The sequence below is a fragment of the Oncorhynchus tshawytscha genome, linkage group LG06 (genome assembly GCF_018296145.1).
Source record: "Oncorhynchus tshawytscha isolate Ot180627B linkage group LG06, Otsh_v2.0, whole genome shotgun sequence".
In the NCBI taxonomy this organism is placed as follows: domain Eukaryota; kingdom Metazoa; phylum Chordata; class Actinopteri; order Salmoniformes; family Salmonidae; genus Oncorhynchus; species Oncorhynchus tshawytscha.
Window position 1 is genome coordinate 8,963,637 of NC_056434.1, and position 25,484 is coordinate 8,989,120.

The 25,484-nt window shown below is 43.1% G+C and overlaps 1 protein-coding gene across 4 annotated transcripts in view; it reads right to left on the reverse strand.

Annotated features, from left to right (window-relative positions):
• Positions 1 to 163: 163 nt before the first annotated feature.
• LOC112251981 (PEX5-related protein-like) overlaps positions 164 to 25,484 on the reverse strand; it is a 169,072-nt gene continuing 143,751 nt past the window's right edge. For 3 of the 4 annotated variants that reach the window (XM_042322924.1, XM_042322923.1, XM_024422849.2), the window contains 5 exons: positions 21,654 to 21,872; positions 6,443 to 6,605; positions 5,224 to 5,381; positions 4,677 to 4,874; positions 164 to 1,628 (listed from right to left, as the gene is read on the reverse strand). In XM_042322924.1, coding sequence (XP_042178858.1) covers positions 1,604 to 1,628; positions 4,677 to 4,874; positions 5,224 to 5,381; positions 6,443 to 6,605; positions 21,654 to 21,872 — 763 coding nt within the window. In that variant the 3' untranslated portion in view covers positions 164 to 1,603. Of the gene's footprint in view, positions 1,629 to 3,317; positions 4,875 to 5,223; positions 5,382 to 6,442; positions 6,606 to 21,653; positions 21,873 to 25,484 lie in introns of all 4 variants that reach the window. The other variant, XR_006083571.1, reaches the window with a different exon arrangement.

A 25,484-nucleotide genomic window follows, 5' to 3' on the forward strand; every position in this document is an offset into this window, starting at 1 on the left:
ACGTTTTTTAAATTATAAATGAGGTGGTTGTGATTTAGTAGGAAAGGAGAGTTGCAGTATAAAGTACCGAACAATGTAATACATACACACGTTGGTAGACATGCAGTCGATGCGATGATAAAATATATATTAAAAAAGAAATATAAAGAGACACTTGTAATATATTCAAAGTTTATTTTAAAAGACAACTTTCATATCATATGTCTGAAAGGTGTTGATGCTTGACTAGTGTTTTAGGTACATCGGGAGAGTATTTATTATGCACTGTTGGTATACTGTAAAGTATTTCATTTTTTTTAAGGCATCAAAAATATTAATAGATCTATTCATACTTGTATATCAGCTATAGAAACAAACCAGAGTAAACCAGCAGGGTACAATGAAATGTATCGTACACGAGACACAGAGAAATTATTGAAAACTGTAGGACTTAATGCTATTACACTGAGCAGGAAGCGTTGTAGTCATTCAGTTGTATACACGCCTGAGAGGATCTGAAACCCTTTAGCCAAACGGTTGGCGTGTGGGCCGAGACCTGCACTCGGTAATCAGTTAGAGAGCACTACTTTTGGTTTCTCTCCAGATTCACTGCAAATGTTTTGTTATTGTATGTTGTGCACAATATACAATAAGTATGTTACATTTCATAAAATGAAGACGTTTTAAAAGTGGATTGGAAAAATATTGCTACATAACATCATGCTATATTTTGTTTTTAGAATTAGGGGAAAGAAAAGCACTGCATGCATGAAAATATAAGATCATTCAAAATAAAGCATAGAAGATCTAGCATGCATTCAACCTGGAGTATGTTCGGTGTAGCTAGGTCATCACACCTGAGAAGGTCAACTGTTCTAGAAAAGGTACTTTGTCATCGGGCATCCTAACTCAACACACATGAATATAAATTCTACAGTAATATATATATATATAGTTGGTAATCCAATAATTCAAAAACTGTTAAAAAAATAATTTAATCTTCTACATAACTACATTTATTTCTGTTCAAAAAGCACAGGCTTACTAGACCATAAGAAATCAGAGTGATTTTGAAGAAATCACTTGATACAGTAAATCCTGGTTCAGCATTGTACTACAGTGTATATGCTGCTGACAGTAAGGGCAACTAGGAGGCATGGGGCCAGAACATTTTCTGTAAATTATGCACTTTGGAATAAAAACAATTCTGTTCTCAATACTATTTTCCATATAAATCTACAGTGTAGAGTTGTCAGCCATCGTTCTATGACTCACTAAGATGTAGTCAATCATGATCGCAGTGACGATCATGATTGGTTACAACTAGATCTCAACCGCCTTTGCTCGCTGGATGGGAGTGAAGGAATATCATCTTGTTGGGGTAGTTGGGCAACAGACTAAATTCATTAATAAATGGAAGGATGCCATAACGTGTTGGCCCAGTTGCCTTTGACGTTGTACAGTCCGCCGATGTGTTTTCTGGTCTTCAAAGCTAGCCTCCTATGCAGATTGCCAGCAGCGTGCACATATGTGCTGTGTCTCTGCAGTTGGCTCTGGCTCCTTGATGTTTTCAACAGTGATTCCATACACAAAAGACTTCTCTGTTTTCCTCCTCTTGCGTTTGCTACTGGACTGTTCCAACCATTTCCCTGTGTGGAAAAATAATATTCATTACGTTTTCAGATCATTTGAGTGGAATAGATTTAATACAAAAAAATACTGAAATTAATCTGTTTTTCAATTACATTTACCCAGCAAGGGGACCAGTCTGTAAACTTGAATTTGGGTATGGTGGCATAACAAGAACATCTTTAGGAGAAATTCAAAGTACATTTTCAGCAGATGGCAGTAGTAGAACATGAATCTGACATTACAGCCCCCCCACCACTCTCTACAAGCCAGCCTCAACCGAATGTGTGGAGATGAGTTTGAAATGAAATTAACCTCCTTTTCACACACCAAGGTTACTAAACCTGAAGGCTTTGGCTAGTGTGAATGGCAGTTTCCATGTGTTCTCGTCTGCATGGAATTATTCGCCCCATTGACGAGCCAAACCTTTCTCTAAATACCCATAAACTTAAATGGAGAATGAAAAGTTCTTAGTCATAAAGCAACAACTGGCCAACTTTTTTTGTTGTTGTTTTTTTTGTCTTCTGATAGATTTCCCCAATCCCCTTGGCTGATACAAACCATGCATGACATCAAAGCGGTACAATTTTTGGGAGATTAATTGTCATGGCGATGGTGTCTCTGCCAGACCCTGATAGCATTCTCTCAAAGCAAAGATAGACTTTTGCTTTTGGTCCATTGATTCAGGCACGGACATTGACTCAGGCAGGGACATTCTATAATAAAAAAATGGCAGTATAAAACTTGACCTTTTGCATAGGATCCTTGAATCAAACACATTTGTTCGTTCGAACAGTAGGCCCAACAGGTTAACACGCCAGTGCAATGCTACAGAACAGTGGTTGTCTTGCTACAGTACCGTGGTGGATATGATGGTGGCATGTGTTTTCCAGAGTGACTTGCAAACTAACATCTGTGACGCTTCTAGACTACTCAGCCATCTAGCGACTAAGCACACTTCTCAGCCATCTAGCGACTAAGCACACTACTCAGCCATCTAGCGACTAAGCACACTACTCAGCCATCTAGCGACTAAGCACACTACTCAGCCATCTAGCGACTAAGCACACTACTCAGCCATCTAGCGACTAAGCACACTACTCAGCCATCTAGCGACTAAGCACACTACTCAGCCATCTAGCGACTAAGCACACTTAAAGGGATAGTGTTTAGAGTAGAATTCTCTCATAGTAGGAATATTGTAGAGTAGTAGTCTCTCATAAGAGGATATAGTTATTTTGGCTTTATTTCAGGGGAATATTTTGGTAACACTTTGTTATGTATGACATTCATTAGTATAGCAAAAAACCTCATACATAAAATGCTTGTATGGGAACATGTAGATATGTCACTGTGTGAACTAGGTAAAGCTGACGTTGACATTTTTTTAATTTTTAATTTTATTTAACCTTTATTTAACTAGGCAAGTCAGTGAGCTGACATGAGCTGATGTCATGTTTTATAACCTTTAACGAAGTGGCCTTTGTGCTGCCTTTGATAAACAATACAGCATATTACACATAAAGATTCTGTATTCTAGAAAAGAGTGTAAGGCCTCTAAAATCCATTCGCTACCACGCGTAATCCTTCGATTTAGTCATTAGTCATGTGACCTGAGTGAATAGTTTTAAAGGTCATCCCAGCCATCACCACCAACATGAACAGATTCAAAACAGGAAGTGTTTTCTGACACGTGTGAAGTACATTACCAGCTCTGATGGAAAAATACGGGTCCATCTTGTCCAGCTAATGTGTGCTTCTCTCAAACCAGTTAGGGTAAAGTGAAACGAGGAGCTGGAAACACCACAAAACGTGAAGAATTCGGAGGATGTCAGGTATTCGAGGAAGTCAAAAATGAATCTGAAAATGGCTTACATTGGTTGCCATAAAAATTGTGTAAATCAATTTCGTTTTAGCATGCGTTTAAGGTAATGCTTTTACAATCTGTCTCGTTTAAGATAAGAGGAAATGATCTGTTTGTTTTTCAAAGTGCAGAGTCCCAAGTAAGGAAAAAAGGTTCTAAGCTTTTAGGTTCAGGCAAGTGCCACCGAATCCATTTAGGAACATGCTTTAGTTTCCATGCAGTGTTGTTCCTCACAGAAAAGAGGATAAAACCAACCCCCCAAAAAAGAATATTGATTCTCTGCTGAAAACTGTCTCCGAGTCCCACGGCTTATGGTGTAGTCTTTATTGATTTTACTCACTAAATCCTTCCTTTAGGTCAGTGTGATAATCTGGACACTCTAAAAGTATCTGGATGAGGAAACCGTTCTTGTCAACCCTCAACACTGTTCAGCAAAAGCATTCTCAGTATTTCTCTTTCTCTCTCTTGCTCAGTTCCAATGAGTTAGTTTTAATTACGGTGTTCTCTAAGGCATTACTTGTACAGTCTTTGCCCGTCCTTGTGCTCTTCGGGGAAATCACAAATTGCAGTGCAAATCCTTCGCAAAATAGACTCTTCGAGCACATGCAGTACTCAAGAAGACTGCAGAGGTACTGAGGAGTAGTAAAGATGTTGTAGTGCTCGCCAAAATAGACCACACACTCGTCATTAACTGGACAAAACAGCTCTTTCCAACTGTACACTTTGGGTTTTTGGCATTTGGTAGGAGTGTAGAGACTCTTCTCCCAGGCCTGTTGATAGGAGTGTAGAGACTCTTCTCCCAGGCCTGTTGATAGGAGTGTAGAGACTCTTCTCCCAGGCCTGTTGGTAGGAGTGTAGAGACTCTTCTCCCAGGCCTGTTGGTAGGAGTGTAGAGACTCTTCTCCCAGGCCTGTTGGTAGGAGAGAAGAGACTCGTCTCCAAGGCCTGTTGGTAGGAGAGAAGAGACTCGTCTCCAAGGCCTGTTGGTAGGAGAGAAGAGACTCGTCTCCAAGGCCTGTTGGTAGGAGAGAAGAGGCTCGTCTCCAAGGCCTGTTGGTAGGAGAGAAGAGGCTCGTCTCCAAGGCCTGTTGGTAGGAGAGAAGAGGCTCGTCTTCAAGGCCTGTTGGTAGGAGAGTAGAGACTTGTCTCCAAGGCCTGTTGGTAGGAGAGTAGAGACTTGTCTCCAAGGCCCATCTCCACTCACATGTCCAGGTTGAAGGCTTTCATGAGGAGGTCCAAGTCTCCGATGTTGGCTGCCTGGAAGAGCTCCGGCTGGTCCATCATGGAGAGGGCTATCCGCAGGGCGGCCCAGATGTTCCCCGACATGACCTGTTGCGAGAGCTGCTGACTACGGCTCTTCCTCTGCAGACTCAGGGCTGTTAGGAAGTTACTGGCCGCCTCCCTAAAAGACAAAGGGAAGGTTTGACCGTTGGAGAACCATGTGATTAGTTTGCTACCATGATGCCCTACATTAAAGCGACTGTTACTAGGTTCAGGCCCAATGTGTTTGATAAGTTTTCAAACAGAGACTTTGCTGTTACTTGTAACATTATAGTTGGTTGAACTGTAAGAGATGGCATTATTAGGCTCAATGTTACTCAGTGTCCCCACCTCACCTCACTCCACTGACTCCACCAGAGCAGAAACTCAAAGCCCTCTGCTGCGGTGCCAGGTGCTGTTTTAGAGAGCACCAGCTGGCTCTTAGTTAGACCCTTCTCCACCCCCCACCCCCCAACCCACTGCTCACCCACCGGTGTGCTCCTAGGTTGATGCAGCTGATGCCCAGGTTGTAACGGGATCTAATGAAGCCCGGCTGGAGCTCCAGGGCTCGGGTGTAGGCCTCTACTGCCTCCTCGCTGCGGTCCCCGTTAGCCAGCGTGGCCCCCAGGCGGTTCCACAGCAGGTAGTCCTGGAGGGGTCATACAGTGGGTAGGAGTCAAAGCCGGAGGAACAGAATGGTGACATGTAGGATAGTGGTTGGTTTTGACATTTGGTTTCAGACAGTTTGCGCGGTCTGTGAACCCAGCCACTGTCGACTGAGATGTTTGTTGTAAGGTTAGTGGGGTGTGATTTTTTTTATTGTTTTCCATCAGATGCTACTGCTAATGCTTTAATTGTTGTGTACTGTAATGGAAAGTCCAATCAGAAAGGAACAGTGCCTGCTTTGGTAGAGAAGATTTGCAAATAAAATGAAGTAGAATTTTGTCTGCGATTAAAAACGGCATCCTTGGAATCGACACAATATAACATGTATGAGAGGAGTGTATCATTTGCGAGTTATTCCCCTGTATCTTTTGTGTGTTAATGACTGTAATGTAGGTACTGTGGTGTGATGGTGTTTTTACACACTTTTTATCACCCTGTGAAAACACACCCTGTGAAAACTAAGCAAAGCTTAAGTTCCAAGGATCATTTGAGGATGGTTCGGTTACATCACTACGTCCGTCCTTGACTCCATGGTTGTGTGTGTCCCACCTGGGGGCAGATCAACATATACAGGGATACGGTGCAGCAAGCCTTTTGTGCGAAGCAGCAAGCTATCATGATCTCCACTTGTATTCAGCACTAAGTTATCAGCAGGGGAGAGGGCATTACCAAGTCAAATGTAGAGGGGGTGGATTTAGCAGCCACTGCTGTGGAACAGGGTTAAAGGATAGTGGTTGAAGCTGCACCAGGCAGATACTAGTGCAGGGAGGGTGAATCAGATGGGAGTTCATGAAACTGGATTTCTCAGCTCAAAGCTCTCCAGTTTGGATGCAGTGTTGTGAGACAGTACGGTGCGTCTCAGTGAGATGCAGTGTTTCAGTGTTGTGAGACAGTACGGTGCGTCTCAGTGAGATGCAGTGTTTTAGTGTTGTGAGACAGTACCGTGCATCTCAGTGAGATGCAGTGTTTCAGTGTTGTGAGACAGTACCATGCGTCTCAGTCAGATTGACAATCAGTGTTTGTGTGTTTACACTGCCGTCTTACCTCTGGCCGCACCGTTAAGGCAGCATTGAAGGCCTCTACAGCTTTGTTGAACTCCGCGCTAATGTTGAACAACACACCCAGGCCCGTCTGCAGGTCCGGGTCAGTGTCCCTGTTGTGCTGGGCTGCCTCCAGAAATAGATCCTTCACCTCAGGCAGTAGAGAGCTGTGGGCAGACACACTGGGACTTAGAGTCTATAGAGAGTAGAGACACACTGGACTGAGAGTCTATAGAGAGTAGAGACACACTGGACTGAGAGTCTATAGAGAGTAGAGACACACTGGACTGAGAGTCTATAGAGAGTAGAGACACACTGGACTGAGAGTCTATAGAGAGTAGAGACACACTGGACTGGAGTCTATAGAGAGTAGAGACACACTGGACTGAGAGTTTATAGAGAGTAGAGACACACTGGACTGAGAGTCTATAGAGAGTAGAGACACACTGGACTGAGAGTCTGGACTGAGAGAGAGTAGAGACACACTGGACTGAGAGTCTATAGAGAGTAGAGACACACTGGACTGAGAGTCTATAGAGAGTAGAGACACACTGGACACTGACACACTGGACTGAGAGTCTATAGAGAGTAGAGACACACTGGACTGAGAGTCTATAGAGAGTAGAGACACACTGGACTGAGAGTCTATAGAGAGTAGAGACACACTGGACTGAGAGCAGAGAGTAGAGACACTGGACGGAGAGTAGAGACATTGGACTGAGAGTAGAGACACACTGTACTGAGAGTAGAGAGTAGACACACAGGACTGAGAGTAGAGACACACTGGACCGAGAGTAGAGACACACTGGACTAAGAGCAGAGAGTAGAGACATTGGACTGAGAGTAGAGAGTAGAGACACACTGGACTGAGAGTAGAGACACACTGGACTGAGAGTAGAGACACACTGGACTGAGAGTAGAGACACACTGGACTGAGAGTAGAGACACACTGGACTGAGAGTAGAGACACACAGGACTGAGAGTAGAGCGTGAGAGAGAACAATTTTGTTATAAAAAGGCTACTAAGCTACCAAACTGCTAGGACAGAACTGACCTGGCTGCAACTTCAATTAGCACTGAAGTGAGAGGTGTGAAAATTCTCGAGCCTAACAATGGCAGGAGAGTTTCACAGCGCCTCCCACCCAAATGCAGAGGCTTTTGAAGCCCCCATGGCTTATCCCGGCGCAGTGGTCATTACAACACAGTCCAGCAACACTATTTGCTGACCGCTACAAAGAGGAGAACGTAAGCAACTTAATGTTCAACACAGACCATCCCCTGGCATGGCACAGTGCTATAAGAGCACACTACCCCTATGTCAAGAGAGAGAGAGTACTGGCCCAGGGTGGAAACTCAAAATACTAGACATTGAGGAAATTAAAACAACCTCTGTCAATGTGTCTGGGACAGTAATGGTGCAGGGCATCCTCATGCAGTTCCAGCAGGACTTTTACGGGATCAAAGAGAAAGCACAGCAGGAAAAGCTCTCTCTCGGTGACGACTCCCCCACCCTTTTCAAACTGTCCTGCAGACAAGGATAGTCGCCCCCCCCCCTCCAGCACAGAATACACCCTAGGTCCCACAACTGCACTGCTCCTCCATCTTTGAGAGGGATAAATTCACAGAGCTGGAGAGAGACATGGTGGAGCTCAGAGAGCTAGTCCACAAAATCCAGACAGAACAAACCCACAAAACAGACCAACACCCCCCTCAACAAGACCCGGCGGGCGGAAGGTAGAGATGGACAGCTGTCTGGGAGAGCTGGCTGCTCTACGGACTGAGGTGAGAGAACTTAGAGACACACATGGCACTGAATGAAGAGGTGAGAAACCTGAGGTGTGACAGAGAGCAGGACACTCCCCCAGAGAATCCAGCAGAACAGCCCACCTCAGACCTGGACCACAACACAACAATAGGACACACAACACAGGACCCACCAACCCAACAGACCCCACCCCCTCCTAACAGCCCCCCTGTCAGCTCACAACGCACACACATCCACTGAGGACACACAAAAGCCAGAGATTTTGCTCCTTATTGACTCAAATGGCAAATACATTCGAGAGGATAAACGTTTTCCCAAACACAAGGCATGCCCTGGAGCTGTTGTCAGAGGACAGACTAGGGTCCCCCAGCCACATCATAATTAACACAGGCACAAATGACCTGAGGGCCCAGCAGGAAAGGGTGGCCACAGCACTCAAGGGAGTGATTGAAAAGGTTACCTCCAACCTGCTGCCACCATACAGTGGGTGAATGCAAGCATTTCACGAGACTGTGCCTCAATACCTAATGTCTACCTGGCCCACCACTCCACCCTGGACTTGAACAGCCATTACGACCAGGTCCACCTCTACAAAGCAGAAATCCCAACTTTTGCCAGGACCCTGAAGGACGTCACCCTAAACCGTAGCCATAGCACCTCACACAGGAGCAACAGAGCAACGGACGCCCCGCCCAGACCAGCGAGACCCCCTCCTGAAGAACCTGCATAGAGAGAACCCACGCCAAGAGGACCTACACCCAGACCACAGCATCACCAGCCACACCTCAACCAGCTAATAGGACACCAAACAAACCCTGGCAACACCCTATTCACACTATATTCACACCCTATTCACACTATAACCCCTATTACTAGCCTGTTCAACCCCTTTCATATCGTCTGATATTCCCAAAGATTGGAAAGCTGCCGCGATCATCCCCCTCTTCAAAGGGGGAGACACTCTAGACACAAACTGCTACAGACCTATCCTACCCTGCCTTTCTAAGTTCTTCGAAAGCCAAGTTAACAAACAGATTACCAGCCATTTCGAATCCCGCCGTACCTTCTCCGCTATGCAATCTGGTTTCAGAGCTGGTCATGGGTGCACCTCAGCCACGCTCAAGGTCCTAAACAATATCATAACCGCCATCGATAAGAGACATTACTGTGCAGCCGTATTCATCGACCTGGCCAAGGCTTTCGACTCTGTCAATCACAACATTCTTATCGGCAGACTCGACAGCCTTGGTTTCTCAAATGAGTGCCTCACCTGGTTCACCAATTACTTATCTGATAGAGTTCAGTGTGTCAAATTGGAGGGCCTATTGCCTGGACCTCTGGCAGTCTCTATGGGGATGCCACAGGGTTCAATTGGAGGGCCGACTCTCTTCTCTGTATACATCAATGATGTCGCTCTTGCTGCTGGTGATTCTCAGATTCACCTCTACACAGGCGACACCATTCTGTATACTCTTGGCCCTTCTTTGGACACTGTTAACTAACCTCCAAACGAGCTTCAATGCCATACAACTCTCCTTCCGTTGCCTCTAACTGCTCTTAAATGCAAGTAAAACTAAATGCATGCTCTTCAACCGATCGCTGCCCGGTCCTGCCCGCCCGTACCGAATCACTATTCTGGACGGTTCTGACTTAGAATGTGTGGACAACTACAAATACCTAGGTGTCTGGTTAGGCTGTAAACTCTCCGTCCAGACTCACATTAAGCATCTCCAATCCAAAATTAAATCTAGAATCGGCTTCCTATTTTGCAACAAAGCATCCTTCACTCATGCTGCCAAACATACCCTCGTAAAACTGACCATCCTACCGATCCTCGACTTCGGCAATGTCATTTACAAAATAGCCTCCAACACTCTACTCAACAAATTGGATGCAGTCTATCACAGTGCCATCCGTTTTGTCACCAAAGCCCCATATACTACTCACCATTGGGACCTGTACGCTCTCGTTGGCTGGCCCTCGCTTCATACTCGTCGCCAAACCCACTGGATCCAGGTCATCAACAAGTCTCTGCTAGGTAAAGCCCCGTCTTATCTCAGCTCACTGGTCACCATAGCAGCACCCATCCGTAGCACGCGCTCCAGCAGGTATATCTCACTAGTCACCCCCAAAGTCAATTCCTCCTTTGGCAGCCTTTCCTTCCAGTTCTCTGCTGCCAATGACTGGAACAAACTGCAAAAATCACTGAAGCTGGAGACTCATATCTCCCTCACAAGCTTTAAGCACCAGCTGTCAGAGCAGCTCACACATCACTGCACCTGTACATAGGCCATCTGTAAATAACCCATCCAACTACCTCATCCCCATACTGTATTTATTTATCTTGCTCCTTTGCACCCCAGTATCTCTACTTGCACATTCATCTTCTGCACATCAATCACTCCAGTGTTTGTTTGGTATATTGTAATTACTTCGCCACCATGGCCTATTTATTGCCTTATACCTCCCTTATCTTACCTCATTTGCACTCACTGTATATAGACTTTTTCTACTGTATTATTGACTATATATTTTGTTTATTCCGTGTGTAACTCTGTGTTGTTGTATGTGTCGAACTGCGTTGCTTTATTCTTGGCCAGGTCGCAGTTGTAAATGAGAACTTGTTTTCAACTAGCCTACCTGGTTAAATAAAGGTGAAATAAAAAATAAATGCAAAAATTCAACCCCCTGACTCAATACAAATTATAATCACATTTGGCAGCGATTACAGCTATGAGTCATTTGGATAATAGTCTCTAAGAGCTTTACACATCTGCATTGTACAGTATTTGCCCATGATTTATTTTTTTATTCTTCAAGTTCTGTCAACTTGCTTGTTGATCATTGCCCCCCTCAGACCTATGCCCCTTCTGCCCACCCCATGCCCCTCACCCCTGCAGCAAGGACCTCAACATGACAGCAGAACATATGCCCAGGCCGTGAGCAAAGCAGAAGGCCCAAGCCCCACTATTACACCTGCCCAAGCCCCATCCTGCGACCTAAGAGGTATGTGACAGATGCTCAACATGCTCTGCTCACACCTACTGTGATGGTCTGGGCCTAAACCATACAAAACCAACACTAGACACTATGGAACACAAAGCTATTACTATCTCATCCTGGAATATATACAAGGTCTGAGGTCATCTGCCTTTGGCCTAAAAAGCAGGAACTCAGACTTCATCAAAGAAATTGGAAATTCAGTCATCCTACAAGAAACATGGTATAAAGGAGCCGGACCCACTGGTTGCTCCCCAGAGAGCTGGTAGTCCCATCCACCAAACTACCACGTGTGAAACAGGGAAGAGACTCAGGGGTATGCTAATTTGTTATAGACCAGACCTAACCCTCTATTAAATGAGTAAAAACAGGAACATTTTATATTTGGAAATTAATAAGGAAATGATCACAACAGAGAAATGTCCACATGTGTGCTACCTATATCCCCCCCCAATAGAATCCCCATACTTTAACAATGACAGCTTCTCCATCCTAGAGATCAACAATTTCCAGTCTCAGGGACATGTACTAGTCTGTGGTGACCTAAATTCCAGAACTGGACAAGAACCTGACACCCTCAGCACACAGGGGAACAAACACCTGCCTGGAGGTGGCAGCATTCCCTCCCCCTGATGCCCTCCTCGGCACAACTATGACAACATAACCAACAAAAAACGGGTCACAACTCCTGCAGCTCTGTCGGACGCTGGGTATGTACATAGTCAATGGTAGGTTCGAGGGGACTCCTATGGTAGGTACACCTATAGCTCGGTTACATCCTGGGTATGTACATAGTCAATGGTAGGTTTGAGGGGACTCCTACGGTAGGTACACCTATAGCTCATCTCTTGGCAGTAGTACTGTCATATACTTTATCACTGACCTCAAACCCAGTCTCTCAAAGCGTTCACAGTCAGTCCACTGTCAGAGGGCAGCAAAATCACACCACTTCAACAGAGCTATGCTCAATCATGAGGCATCAAAGCCAAAGGAACTGAATAATATGAAGAAATGGTATAGATGGAAGGAAAATAGTGGCAACAACAAATAGGCAACAACAAATTCAATCCCTTCTAAGAATTTTTTAAAAAAGTATATATCCAACCCCCAGAAAAAACCTGAGCCTACGCCTTCACTATGGTGAATCACTAAAACAATACACTTTCACTATGGTGAATCACTAAAACAATACAGAAATACACTACTGAAGAAGAAGGAACAGCATGTCATACATCAGCTCAATGTAATTGAAGAATCCATGAATCTAACCACTTCTGGGAAAATTGGAAAACTCAAAAAAAAAATGTATGGATAACCACTTCTCCAATCTTTTTGTCTCTATAACAAAACAAACAAACAGAAAAACTTAGAATCAACTATTAAAGACTACCAGAACACTCTGGATTCTCCAATTACATTGAATGAACTACAGGACAAAATACAAACCCTCCAACCCAAAAAGGCCTGTGGTATTTGGTTTTTGGTATTTTATTAGGATCCCCATTAGCTGTTGCAAAAGCAGCAGCTACTCTTCCTGGGGTCTACACAAAACATGAAACATAATACAGAATGACATAATACAGAACATCATTAGGCAAGAACAGCTCAAGGACAGAACTGCATACATTTTTAAAAAGGCACACTTGGCCTACATATCAATGCATACACACAAACTATCTAGGTCAAATAGGGGAGAGGCGTTGTGCCGTGAGGTGTTGCTTTTGTTTTTGACACCAGTTTTGCAGTTTATTGGAGCAATGTGAGATGGAAGGAAGTTCCATGCAATAAGGGCTCTATATAATACTGTACGTTTTCTTGAATTTGTTCTGGATTTAGGGACTATGAAAAGACCCCTGGTGGCATGTCTGGTGGGATAAGTGTGTGTGTCAGAGCTGTGTTTAACGTGACTATGCAAACAATTTGGGATTTTCAACACAATAATGTGTCTTATAAAAAGCAAGTGATGCAGTCAGTCTCTCCTCAACTCTGAGCCAAGAGAGTCTGGCATGCATAGTTTTAATATTAGCCCTCTGATTACAATGAAGAGCAAAACGTGCCGCTCTGTTCTGGGCCAGCTGCAGCTTAACTAGGTATTTTGTTGCAGCACTGGGCCACACTACTGGACAATAATCAAGATTAGACTAAACTAGAGCCTGCAGAACTTGCTTTTTGGAGTGTGGTGTCAAAAAAGCAGATCATCTCTTGATTACGGATAGACCTCGCAAATTAAACTGCCTGCTACTCGGGCCCAGAAGATATGATATGCATATAACTGGTATATTTGGATAGAAAACACTCTAAAGTTTCCAAAACTGTTAAAATAGTGTCTGTGAGTATAACAGAACTGATTTGGCAGGCAAAACCCAAGAAAAATCCATTCAGGAAGTAGTTTTTTGTTTTGTTTTGTAGTTTTCTATTCAATGCCATTACAGTATCCATTGAATTAGGACTCAAATTGCAGTTCCTATGCCTTCCACTAGATGACAACAGTCTTTATAAATTGTTTCAGGCTTGTATTCTGAAAAATGAGGGAGTAAGAGCAGTCTGAATGTGTGGACCCTGCCGTGTCACAGAGCTTTTTTTATGCGCAATCCTGAGAGCGTGCCTTTCTTGTTTACTTTTTATATTGATGACGTTTTTGTCCGGTTGAAATATTATCGATTATTTAGGCTAAAAACAACCTGAGGATTGAATATACACATCGTTTGACATGTTTCTATGAACTTTACTGATACAATTTAGATTTTTTTGTCTGCCTGTTTTGACTGCGTTTGAGCCTGTGGATTACTGAAGAAAACGTGTGAACAAAACTGAGGTTTTTGGATAAAATGAGACTTTATCGAACAAAAGGAACATTTATTGAGTAAATGAATGTCTTCTGAGTGCAGCCATATGAAGATCATCAAAGGTAAGGGATTAATTTTCTCTCTATTTCTGACATGTGTAGCTCTTCTACTTGGCTGGTTACTGTTTGTAATGATTTGTCTGCTGAGCTATGTTCTCAAATAATAGTAAGGTATGCTTTTGCCGTAAAGCATTTTTTTTTTTAAATCTGACCCCGTGGTTGGATTCACAAGAAGTTAATCTTTAAACCTATGTGAAATATGTTTTGTTTTCTGAATTTTTATAATGAGTATTTCTGTATTTGAATTTGTCGCTCTGCAATCTCACTGACGCTAGCGTCCCACATACCCTAGAGAGGTTAATGAATGATTTGTACCAAATACAATGCTCTTAGTTTTAGAGATGTTCAGGACCAGTTTATTACTGGCCACCCATTCCAAAACAGACTGCAACTCTTTGTTAAGGGTTTCAGTGACTTCATTTGCTGTGGATGCTGATGCGTATATGGATACACATGCTTTGTTTAATGCCTGTGGCAGGTCATTGGTAAAAATAGAAAAGAGTAGGAGTGGCTATAGAGTCAGCTACCATCCTCAGTAGCTTTTCATCTAAGTTGTCAATGCCAGGAGGTTTGTCATTATTGATCGTTAACACTCATTTTTTTCACCTCTCCCATGCTAACTTTACAAAATTCAAACTTGCACTGCTTTTCTTTCATTATTTGTTTTTTTTATACATTAATATCATTGCTCACTGTAAGTTGTTAACATTTCCTGCCTAAGTTTGCCCACATTGCCAATTAAATAATCATAAAAATAATTAGCAACATCGAATGGTTTTGTGATAAATAAGCCATCTGATTCGATGAAAGGTGGAGCTGAATTTGTCTTTCTGCCCATTTCTGTTTTTGTCCAATGTAACGCTGACCAGAATGAGCGTTTGGATATGTATACCAAACGCGCTAACAAAAGAAGGTATTTGGACATAAATAACGGATGTTATCGAACAAAACAAACATTTATTGTGGACCTGGGATTCCAGGAGTGCTTTCTGATGTAGATCATCAAAGGTAAGGGAATGTTTATCATGTAATTTCTTGTTTATGTTGACACCATCGTTGCGGCTATTGTGATTTTTACTTCTGAGCGCCGTCTCAGATTATTGCATGGGTTTCTTTTTTCGGATATTTAAAAAAAAATCTGACACAGCGGTTGCATTAAGGAGAGGTATATCTATAATTCCATGTGTTTAACTTGTATTATCATTTACATTTATGATGAGTATTTCTGTTGAATGATGTGGCTATGCAAAATCACTGGATGTTTTTGGAACTAGTGAATGTAACGCGCCAATGTAAACTCATATTTTGATAAATATTAACTTTATCAAACAAAACATACATGTATTGTGTAACATGAAGTCCTATGAGTGTCATCTGATGAAGATGATCAAAGGTTAGTGATTAATTTTATCTCTATGTGTGGTTTTTGTGACTGGCTGGAAAATCTTTTGCTAGAAAAACTGCTGTGTTTTTCTGTGGCTATGTAGTGACCTAACATAATCGTTTGTCGTGCTTTTGCTGTAAAGCATATTTGAAATCGGATTAAATTAAATTAACAACGAGATTAGATTTAATAGCTTTAAAATGGTATGAGATACATTTTAATTATGAGATTTTTGATGTTTTGAAATTGGCGCCCTGCACTTTGACTGGCTGTTGTCATATCGCTCCCGTTAACGGGATTGCAGCCATAAGAAGTTTTAACAGGTGCATGTTTATAAATAATTGGAAGAAGCAATTTCATAAATTCATCAAGTGCAGCGTCTGGATACTCCTCATTAATCACATCAGACAAACAAATATTTTTAACATCATCCACATAAGAGTCACAGCAAAATCTTTTGTATGATCTCTTATACACTATTTTAGGCCCGGCTTTTGGCACTTTGGCTTTACTGGATATAGCCACTATATTGTGATCACTGCATCCAATGGATACGGATATAAACTCAGCAAAAAAGAAACATCCTCTCACAGCAAACTTAACATGTGTAACTATTTGTATGAACATAAGATTCAACAACTGAGACATAAACTGAACAAGTTCCACAGACTAACAGAAATGGAATAATGTGTCCCTGAACAAAGGGGGGTCCAGTCCAGCCTCTCTCAGCCTATTAAGGACAGTCTGAGCACTGATGGAGGGATTGTGCGTTCCTGGTGTAACTCGCAGTTGCTGTTGCCATCCTGTACCTGTCCCGCAGGTGTGATGTTCGGATGTACCGATCCTGTGCAGGTGTTGTTACACGTGTTCTGCCACTGCGAGGATGATCAGCTGTCTGTCCTGTCTCCCCGTAGCGCTGTCTTAGGCATCTCACAGTACGGACATTACAATCTCACAGTATGGCCACATCTGCAGTCCTCATCCCTCCTTGCCGCATGCCTAAGGCACATTCATGCAGATGAGCAGGGACCCTGGGCATCTTTCTTTTGGTGTTTTTCAGATTCAGTCGAAAGGCCTCTTTAGTGTCCTAAGTTTTCATAACTGTGACCTTAATTGCCTACCGTCTGTAAGCTGTTAGTGTCTTAACGACCGTTCCACAGGTGCATGTTCATTAATTGTTTATGGTTCATTGAGCAAGCATGGGAAACAGTGTTTAAACCCTTTACAATGAAGATCTGTAAAGTTACTTGGATTTTTACGAATTATCTTTGAAAGACAGGGTCCTGAAAAAGGGACGTTTCCTTTTTTGCTGAGTTTAGCTTTAGAACAAAGTTACAGTATTAGTAAAAATCTGATCGATACATGTGGATGATCTTGTTCCTGTAGTGTTTGTAAACACCCTGGTAGGTTGATTAATAACCTGAACCAGAGTACAGGCACTGGTCACAGTGAGAACCTTCCTCTTGAGCGGACAGCTTGATGAAAACCAGTCAATATTCAGGTCCCCAAGAAAGTAGACCTCTCTGTTTAAATCACATACACGATCAAGAATTTCACACAAATTATTTAGATACTGACTGTTAGCACTTGGTGGCCTACAGCAACACCCCAAAATAATAGGCTTTAGATGTGCCAAGTGAACCTGCAACCACAACACTTCAATAACCCTTGACATAAAAATCTTCTCTAAGCATTACAGGAATATGGCTCTGAATATATACATTAACTCCTCCCCCATAAGCATTTCTGTCTCTTCTATAAATATTATATCCTTGTATTACTACTGATGTATCATCAAATGAACGATCTAAGTGAGTCTCAGAAATTGCAAATATATGAATGTTATCTGATGTTAGCAAGTTATTGATTTCATGAACCTTATTTCTAAGGCTACATATATTAATATGGGCTATTTTCAGCCCTTTCCTGGGTAGCTTATCAGAGATAGACATAATATTGATTTGATTTGATTTGATTTGATTTGATATTGAAAAGAGCAGACAAAGCAAGATAAAAAAATATACAATCAAATTGGTGTGTATGTGTGTGTGCTGAGGGGTTGAGGCTATGAACCCATAGGCTTGGCTCTCTCATCCCTTTCAGGCTTCTGGGAGGGTGGACAATGAGCATTTCGTAGCAGATGTACGCAATTTCCCCACACACTCTGGCAGCTCTCATGGCTGGGATCAGTTCTTTCCTTTCTGGCGCACAGCTTCAGGATAGTCCTCGTTGAGGAAGATATACGTTCCTCTCAAGTTCATGGCTCTTTCCAGAACAGCTACCTTGTCCTTGAACCTTGGGAAATTGACCACTATCAGCCTGGGCTGGTGGTGGGTTTTCCAGTCCTGTGGGCACGCTCCACCTCAACCCTCCTGTAGTCCATCATAAATTTCTCAGAGGTCATTTCCCTCACTTTGTCCTCATACTCCATCCAGGTCTCATGTGGAGATTCTGCAATTCTGTCCACAATCATGTTGTTTCGCCTTGATTGTCCCTCGAGATATTCTGATGTATCTGTCATTGCTATCATGGAATCACAGACAGAACAGATGTCCTCTCGCAATGACTTACAGATTGCTGTCAACTTGCCGTCCTCCTGTTTCAACTCATCGAGCTGACCCTGGGAGAACTGCAAACTGTTCTTCAGGTCCTGGACCTCTCTGGTCAGGTCGTCCATTATTTTATTAGTAGAATCCACGAGTATTTGGACAAAACACTTACAACTATTTTCTTGTTGTTGTAACAACTGCTTATAGGTCTCTTTTTGTTTGTTTAAAAGATCCTTCACGTGTGATAGAGAGACACCGCTGGCACTGTTCTTAACGGTACTCCCGTCAGCTTTGGTCTTTGTCGTGGTAGCACCGTTGGTTAGGCTGTTACTCCCCGCAGTTCCAGACAAGGCAGATCATGGGGAAAATTGAAAACAACAAACAGCAGGGATCTAGACAGCAACAAACCCGGAACAATCTGCGGTTCCAGCCACAATGACTAACCTCGTCGCGGGCTGCATTCAAGAACACCTCGCTAGCTTGATGTCCAGCTAGCTAGCAGCTAGGCTAGCTGTGACGCCAATTAGCTCCTCAGACCCGTCCTTTGTCGGCAGGATCAATGGGAAGATACAAGCAGTCCCAACAACTGATGCCAACTGTGTCGCGGTATCCAACATAAGAAGCTTAATTAGCTACCAAGAACTTTCCAATATACTTCTAAACAACAAACTTTCCAACAAACTTTCTAAACAAACAAAACCAAGCTCTTCCTCGTTCCGCGTACAACAGGAAGTGACGATGATGTTCAAGACCAAAGGACAGATTTCCACCGGTTTAATGTCCATTGCTGTGGGGTTGATGGCATCTTAAATGAAATGATAAAATATACAGACCACACATTCCAATTGGCTATACTTAAACTCTTTAACATCATCCTCAGCTCTGGCATATTCCCCAATATTTGGAACCAAGGACTGCTCACCCCATTCCACAAAAGTAGAGACAAATTTGACCACAATAACTACTGTGGGATATGTGTCAACAGCAACCTTGGGAAAATCATCTGCATTATCATTAACAGCAGACTTGTCACGACTTCTACCGAAGTCGGTTCCTCTCTTTGTTTGGGCGGCGGTCAGCATCACCGGTCTTCTAGCCATCGTCGATCCACTTTTCATTTTCCACTTGTTTTGTCTTGTTTTCCAACACACCTGGTTTTAATTCCCCTCATTAATTGTTGTGTGTTTAACCCTTTGTTCCCCCCATGTCTTTGTGTGTAATTGTTTGTTGTAAGTGCTTGTGCAGATGTTTACTGGTGCGGTTCGGGTTTTGTACCCATGTTTGTTATTTCTTTATGCCATTGGTTTTGCAATTAAACTGCTCCAGCTATTACCTAGTTCTGCTCTCCTGCGTCTGACTTCCCTGCCACCAGTTACGCACCCCTTACAAGACTTGTACATTTCTGCAGTGAAAACAAGAAGGGCCTTCTATGCCATCAAAAGGAACATACAATTTGACATAACAATTAGGATCTGGCTAAAAATTCTTGAATCAGTTATAGAACACATTGCCCTTCATGGTTGTGGGGTCTGGGGTCCGCTCACCAATCAATAATTCACAAAATGGGACAAACACCAAATTGAGACTGCATGCAGAATTCTGCAAATATATCCTCTGTTTACAACATAAAACACCAAATAATGCATGCAGAGCAGAAGTGGGCCAATACCAGTTAATGATCAAAATCCAGAAAAGAGTTGTTAAATTCTACAACCACCTAAAAGGAAGCAATTCCCAAAACTTCCATAACAAAGCTATCACCTACAGAGAAATCTACCTGGAGAAGAGTCCCCTAAGCAAGCTGGTCCTGGGGCTCTGTTCGCCAACTCAAACAGACCCCACAGAGCCCCAGGACAGCAACACAATTAGACCCAACCAAATCATGAGAAAACAAAACGATAATTACTTGACACATTGGAAAGAATTAACAAAAAAACAGAGCAAACAAGAATGCTGTTTGGCCCTAAACAGAGAGTACACAGTGGCAGAATACCTGACCACTTTGACTGACCCAAAATTGACTATGTACAGACTCAGTAAGCATAGCCTTGCTATTGAGAAAGGCCGCCAAAGGCAGACCGAGCTCTCAAGAGAAGACAGGCTATCTGCACACTGCCGACAAAATTAGGTGGAAACTGAGCTGCACTTCCTAACCTCCTGCCAAATGTATGACCATATTAGAGACACATATTTCCCTCAGATTACACAGACCCACAAAGAATTTGAAAACAAATCCAATTTTGATAAACTCCCATATCTATTGGGTGAAATACCACAGCGTGCAATCACAGCAGCAATATTTGTGACCTGTTGCCACAAGAAAAGGGCAACCAGTGAAGAACAAGCATCGTTGTAAATACAACCTATATTTATGTTGATTTATTTTCCCTTTTGTACTTTTAACTATTTGCACATCATAACAACACTGTATATAGACATAGTAAAAAAAAAATGTGAGTGTAATGTTTACTGTTAATCTTTTATTGTTAACTTTTGTTTATGATCTATTTCACTTGCTTTGGCAATGTAAACATATGTTTCCCATGCCAATTGAGCTCCTTAAATTGAAATTGAGAGAGAGAGAGAGCTCTCACTGTTGAGTAAAATATTTGATAAAGTCATGCCTTTCCTATAAAGGGGAGAATTCATTAACTGATAAAGTTATTTTCTCGTCATGTGACACATAAAAGCACTACCTTTAAAGTAAAAAGGAAGGAGAACCCCTGAATTGCGGTTGTTTGACGATGAATACGTGAGAGCAAGCTTGCTTAATCGGCAATAAAATGACACCCAGACCAGCTGTGCATGAAAGACCTTGAAATAACTTTTCCTTTCATCGATGACAGGGGTAATAGTCATTACACTGAAACAAATGAGTTTCTAAAACGGCCCGGCTAAAGATATCATAACTGAGTGTGCAACATAAAGCACACCATAGCATAAAATATGCATCAATGAGCCATTGTGTAATATTGTCACGGTGCTCAGGCTAAGAGACTGTAAAGGACAGAGAGATCGTGCCAGCCATTTGCTTTAAAAAAAGTAATGGAGTGTCAGATTTAGTGCTGTCCAATGAAGGCGCCTGACACTTACTCTAGGATGTCATGCTACTCCTGATTGGCCTGTATCTCTTCTCTTTCTCCACATTGTACAGTCATCCTGTAATGTTGTCCTACAAATGAGAATGCACTTACTTACACCTATGGGATCTATGCTAGTCCTATCCAGTCCGTACACCTATGGGATCTATACTAGTCCTATCCAGTCCGTACACCTATGGGATCTATGCTAGTCCTATCCAGTCCATACACCTATGGGATCTATGCTAGTCCTATCCAGTTCGTACACCTATGGAATCTATGCTAGTCCTATCCAGTCCGTACACCTATGGGATCTATACTAGTCCTATCCAGTCCGTACACCTATGGGATCTATGCTAGTCCTATCCAGTCCGTACACCTATGGGATCTATACTAGTCCTATCCAGTCCGTACACCTATGGGATCTATGCTAGTCCTATCCAGTCCATACACCTATGGGATCTATGCTAGTCCTATCCAGTCCATACACCTATGGGATCTATGCTAGTCCTATCCAGTAATTATAGTCTACCTCTCATATCTGCCCACAGTTGAGACACGAGACATCCTACGTTGGGAGCCCGGGGAGCCCGCCAGGTGGCTCTTGCCCTTCAGCAGGTGCTTGTACTTGGAGTTGTGACGGAGCCAGCGCAGCAACGCCTCGCATGCATCCTGCCTCATGCCCGTGTTGGTCAGGCTCACCGCCAGGGCCATGAGGGCTTGGAGGTTATTGGGGTGGAGCTCGAGACACCTGGAGATACAGAGAGAAGAGGCCAAGGGTGGGTTAAGGGTGGTAATTAGTACTTCAAAGGGTTTGACAGACACTAATTGGAACAGGGAACATCAGGAGGCACCTAATGATGCCTGGGGTCAGGTGGCAATGACCACTCACCCCAGATATATTGTCTTCAAAAGCATTTGTTTGTAGGAGTTACTTTGGAACGTAGACTTGAAATTGCTGTTGCTACTGTTCACATGTAAAGTTAACCGTAGTGTCGCTGTTGCATCAGAGGAAAATAGCACTATGTTGGACAAACAACAAGGATTAGAGAGCACTCAGGGATGAGCCAAAAACAGATTTAGCTTTCATCAAGATAATGTTTCACTGAGATGTGACAGACTGACAGTCAATGCTTCAACTTCCTTAAAAGCTTGTAATGACAGGAAAACCCAAATCATTTCTGTCAGACTTGCTACTGTGCCATGGGTCACTGGCTGTTATATAAAGTTTGTATACGATAGGTATGCTGTGCAAATGCTCCGTTCATCGTTTTAAGATAAAAATCTGCAACTATTTTTGTTGTTGTTGCCGTTATATGTTTTCCTCAGAGTTCTCTAATCCAGACAGGAATACACATCAACAATGGGCCTACATTAACTGTCAGCTAAAACACATAATGGAAAATAGAAGCAGTGTAGCATTAATAATAGCAAAGTGCTGGATTTCAGGGGATTACGGTCATTCTGAGAAGATCGTTTAAAAGCTTATGTTTTAAACCATTGGTTTTAACACCAATAATTAATTAACCCAAAAACTGTTGATTTACTTTTTGTAAATCAACAGTTCTATTGTAGGTTAGAAAGATTTTGTTTAACAAGTAATATATATATATATATATATATATATATATATCTTTAAATATGCATAAATTGTTGCCACCCCTGAATATTCTTATAAATAAAATTGAACAAAATTAAATCTGCATTAAAATTCTACTTTTTAAAATTAATCTAATTTTAAGGAACTGTATTGTGGCCTTCCATTGCTTCCTGTTTCACTGGGGTATAAAAATGAGGTAATGCAATTGTAAAATCTATTTGTCAAATAAAATCTAATTCTATTTGTCACATGCTCCAAATACAACTGGTGTAGACTTTACCGTGAAATGCTTGCTTATGAGCCCTTTCCAACGTTGCAGAGTTTAAAATAATAATACAAATAAAATAGTAACACAAGGAATAAAATAAAATACACAAGAATAGAGCTATTTACAGGGAGTACCAGTACCAGATCACTGTGGAGCTATTTACAGGGAGTACCAGTACCAGATCACTGTGGAGCTATATACAGGAAGTACCAGTACCAGATCACTGTGGAGCTATATACAGGAAGTACCAGTACCAGATCACTGTGGAGCTATATACAGGAAGTACCAGTACCAGATCACTGTGGAGCTATATACAGGAAGTACCAGTACCGGATCACTGTGGAGCTATATACAGGAAGTACCAGTACCAGATCAATGTGCAGAGGTACAAGGTATTTGAGGTAGATATGTACATGAAGGCAGGGTAAAGTGACTAGGCCTCAGGATAGATAATAAGAGTAAAATAAAGAACAGACTAGCAGCAGCAAGTGATTAGTGTAAAAAAGTATGTGTGTGCACTTGCGCATGTAGTGTATGTGAATGTGTTTGGGTTTTGTGTGGCAGTGTCAATGTACTGTGTGTCTATGATCTATCCATCATCATGGGAAAAGGCAAAGGATTCCCAAACGAAAATAGACAAATGGTTGTTGACTTTCATATGTCAGGCAATGGGTAGAACAAAATGGCAAAAAAAATGTACACTTACCACAATTAGGGCAACTATTAAGAAGTTTAAAACCACTGGAACAGTGGTCAACCACTATTACAAAATGGTGTCGAAGGAGATGGCTGCCGTTTTACGATCCCATAACCAATTGTGCATGTTTTTTCGACTTATTTGTAACTTATTTTGTACATGTTTCTGCCACTGTGTCTCATAACCGAAAAGAGCTTCTAGATGTCAAGACAGCGATTACTCACCCCATACTGGAGGAATACTTTTTCCTTCAACGAGTCGGACGGGAAGGATTTACTTCAGATGCCCGACAAGGCCCTCACCCCCGTCATTTGCAGCAGAAAGAGACGGACAAATTGTGGATGAAGATCCGGGTGCCTTGTAAGGATACGTCGCCGAGAGGGTAATCTACCTTTACCATCGGTCCTATTCGCCAACGTACAATCAATCGATAATAAAATAGACAAACTACGATCACATATGCTACCCCACCCCCACCCGTAGCTCTGTCTGGAGGGGATTGTCATCAGTGCGACGTAAGTCTTCCTTCTCGATAGGGCATTCCATGCTTCGCCCCTGACCTGTACACAACAGAAAAAGAGAAGGGAAAAGAACCACCTGGTGACCCGATCGCTTGTGTCCTTTCCCCTGGCCATCCAGACTAGGGGAGCATGTTCCTTGACCAGGGGGAAGTGAGTACCTAACAGGTAATACTTGAGAATGTCTAGTGCCCACTTCACCGCTAGACATTCTTTCTCAACAATAGAGTACTTTTTTTCTCTAGGTATCAGCTTTCGGGTGATGTACATGATGGGGTGCTCCTCACCATCGTGTATCTGGGACAGAACGGCTCCTAGTCCTGTATCACATGCATCCGTCTGGACCACCATCAGCACCTGGAAATCGGGCGTTACGAGAATCGCTTCCTTCAGACAGCTGAACGCCGCTTCTGTCTCGTCCGTCCATTTCACTAATTTCGGGGGGTGGGCACTGGTTAGATCGGTGAGGGGGGAAGCTATAGCCGCAAAGTTGGGGATAAACCGGCTATAGTATCCTGCCAGTCCCAGGAAGGACTTGACCTGTGTCTTGGTGCATGGAACGGGCCAGTCACGTACCGCGTGAACCTTCCTCTCCTGGAACCCAGTTTGCATTTCTTGGGATTCGCGGTCAACCCGAATTGTCTGAGCGCATCCAGCACCGCCTGGAGGTGCATCAGGTGCTCTTCCCAACCTTGACTGTGGATGATGATATCATCCAGATAGGCTGCTGCGTACTGCTGGTGGGGTTGAAGCACTCTGTTCATCAGTCACTGGAATGTGGGCGGGTCTCCGTGGAGGCCGAACAGGAGCACCCAGTACTGATACAATCCGTCTGGTGTCAAACGCCGTCTTCTCCCGGGAGGAGGCTGCCAATATCCTTTGGTCAGGTCAAGGGTGCTGATGTACCGGGCCTTTTCCAATCTGTCGATGAGCTCGTCCACCCTCGGCATGGTCGTCGAACAAGCTTATGTATTTCACACCCCGGAAATCATTACAGAAGCGGAGGCTACCGTCCAGTTTGGGCACCAACACGATGGGGCTGCACCATGCACTGTGGGACTCTTCAATGACCCCCATCCTCAGCATAGCCTCCACTTCCTGTTTCCCGGCCTTCCTTCGGGCCTCCGGAATCTGATATGGCCTCTTTCGTACTGTTTCCCCGGGCCGGGTACGGATGTGGTGTTCAATGAGGGTCGTGAGGCCCGGCTTCTCGGAGAACACCGCCGTGTTCCGATCACCAAGCTCCATGAGCTCCTGCTTCTGGGCCGGGTCGACGTCCT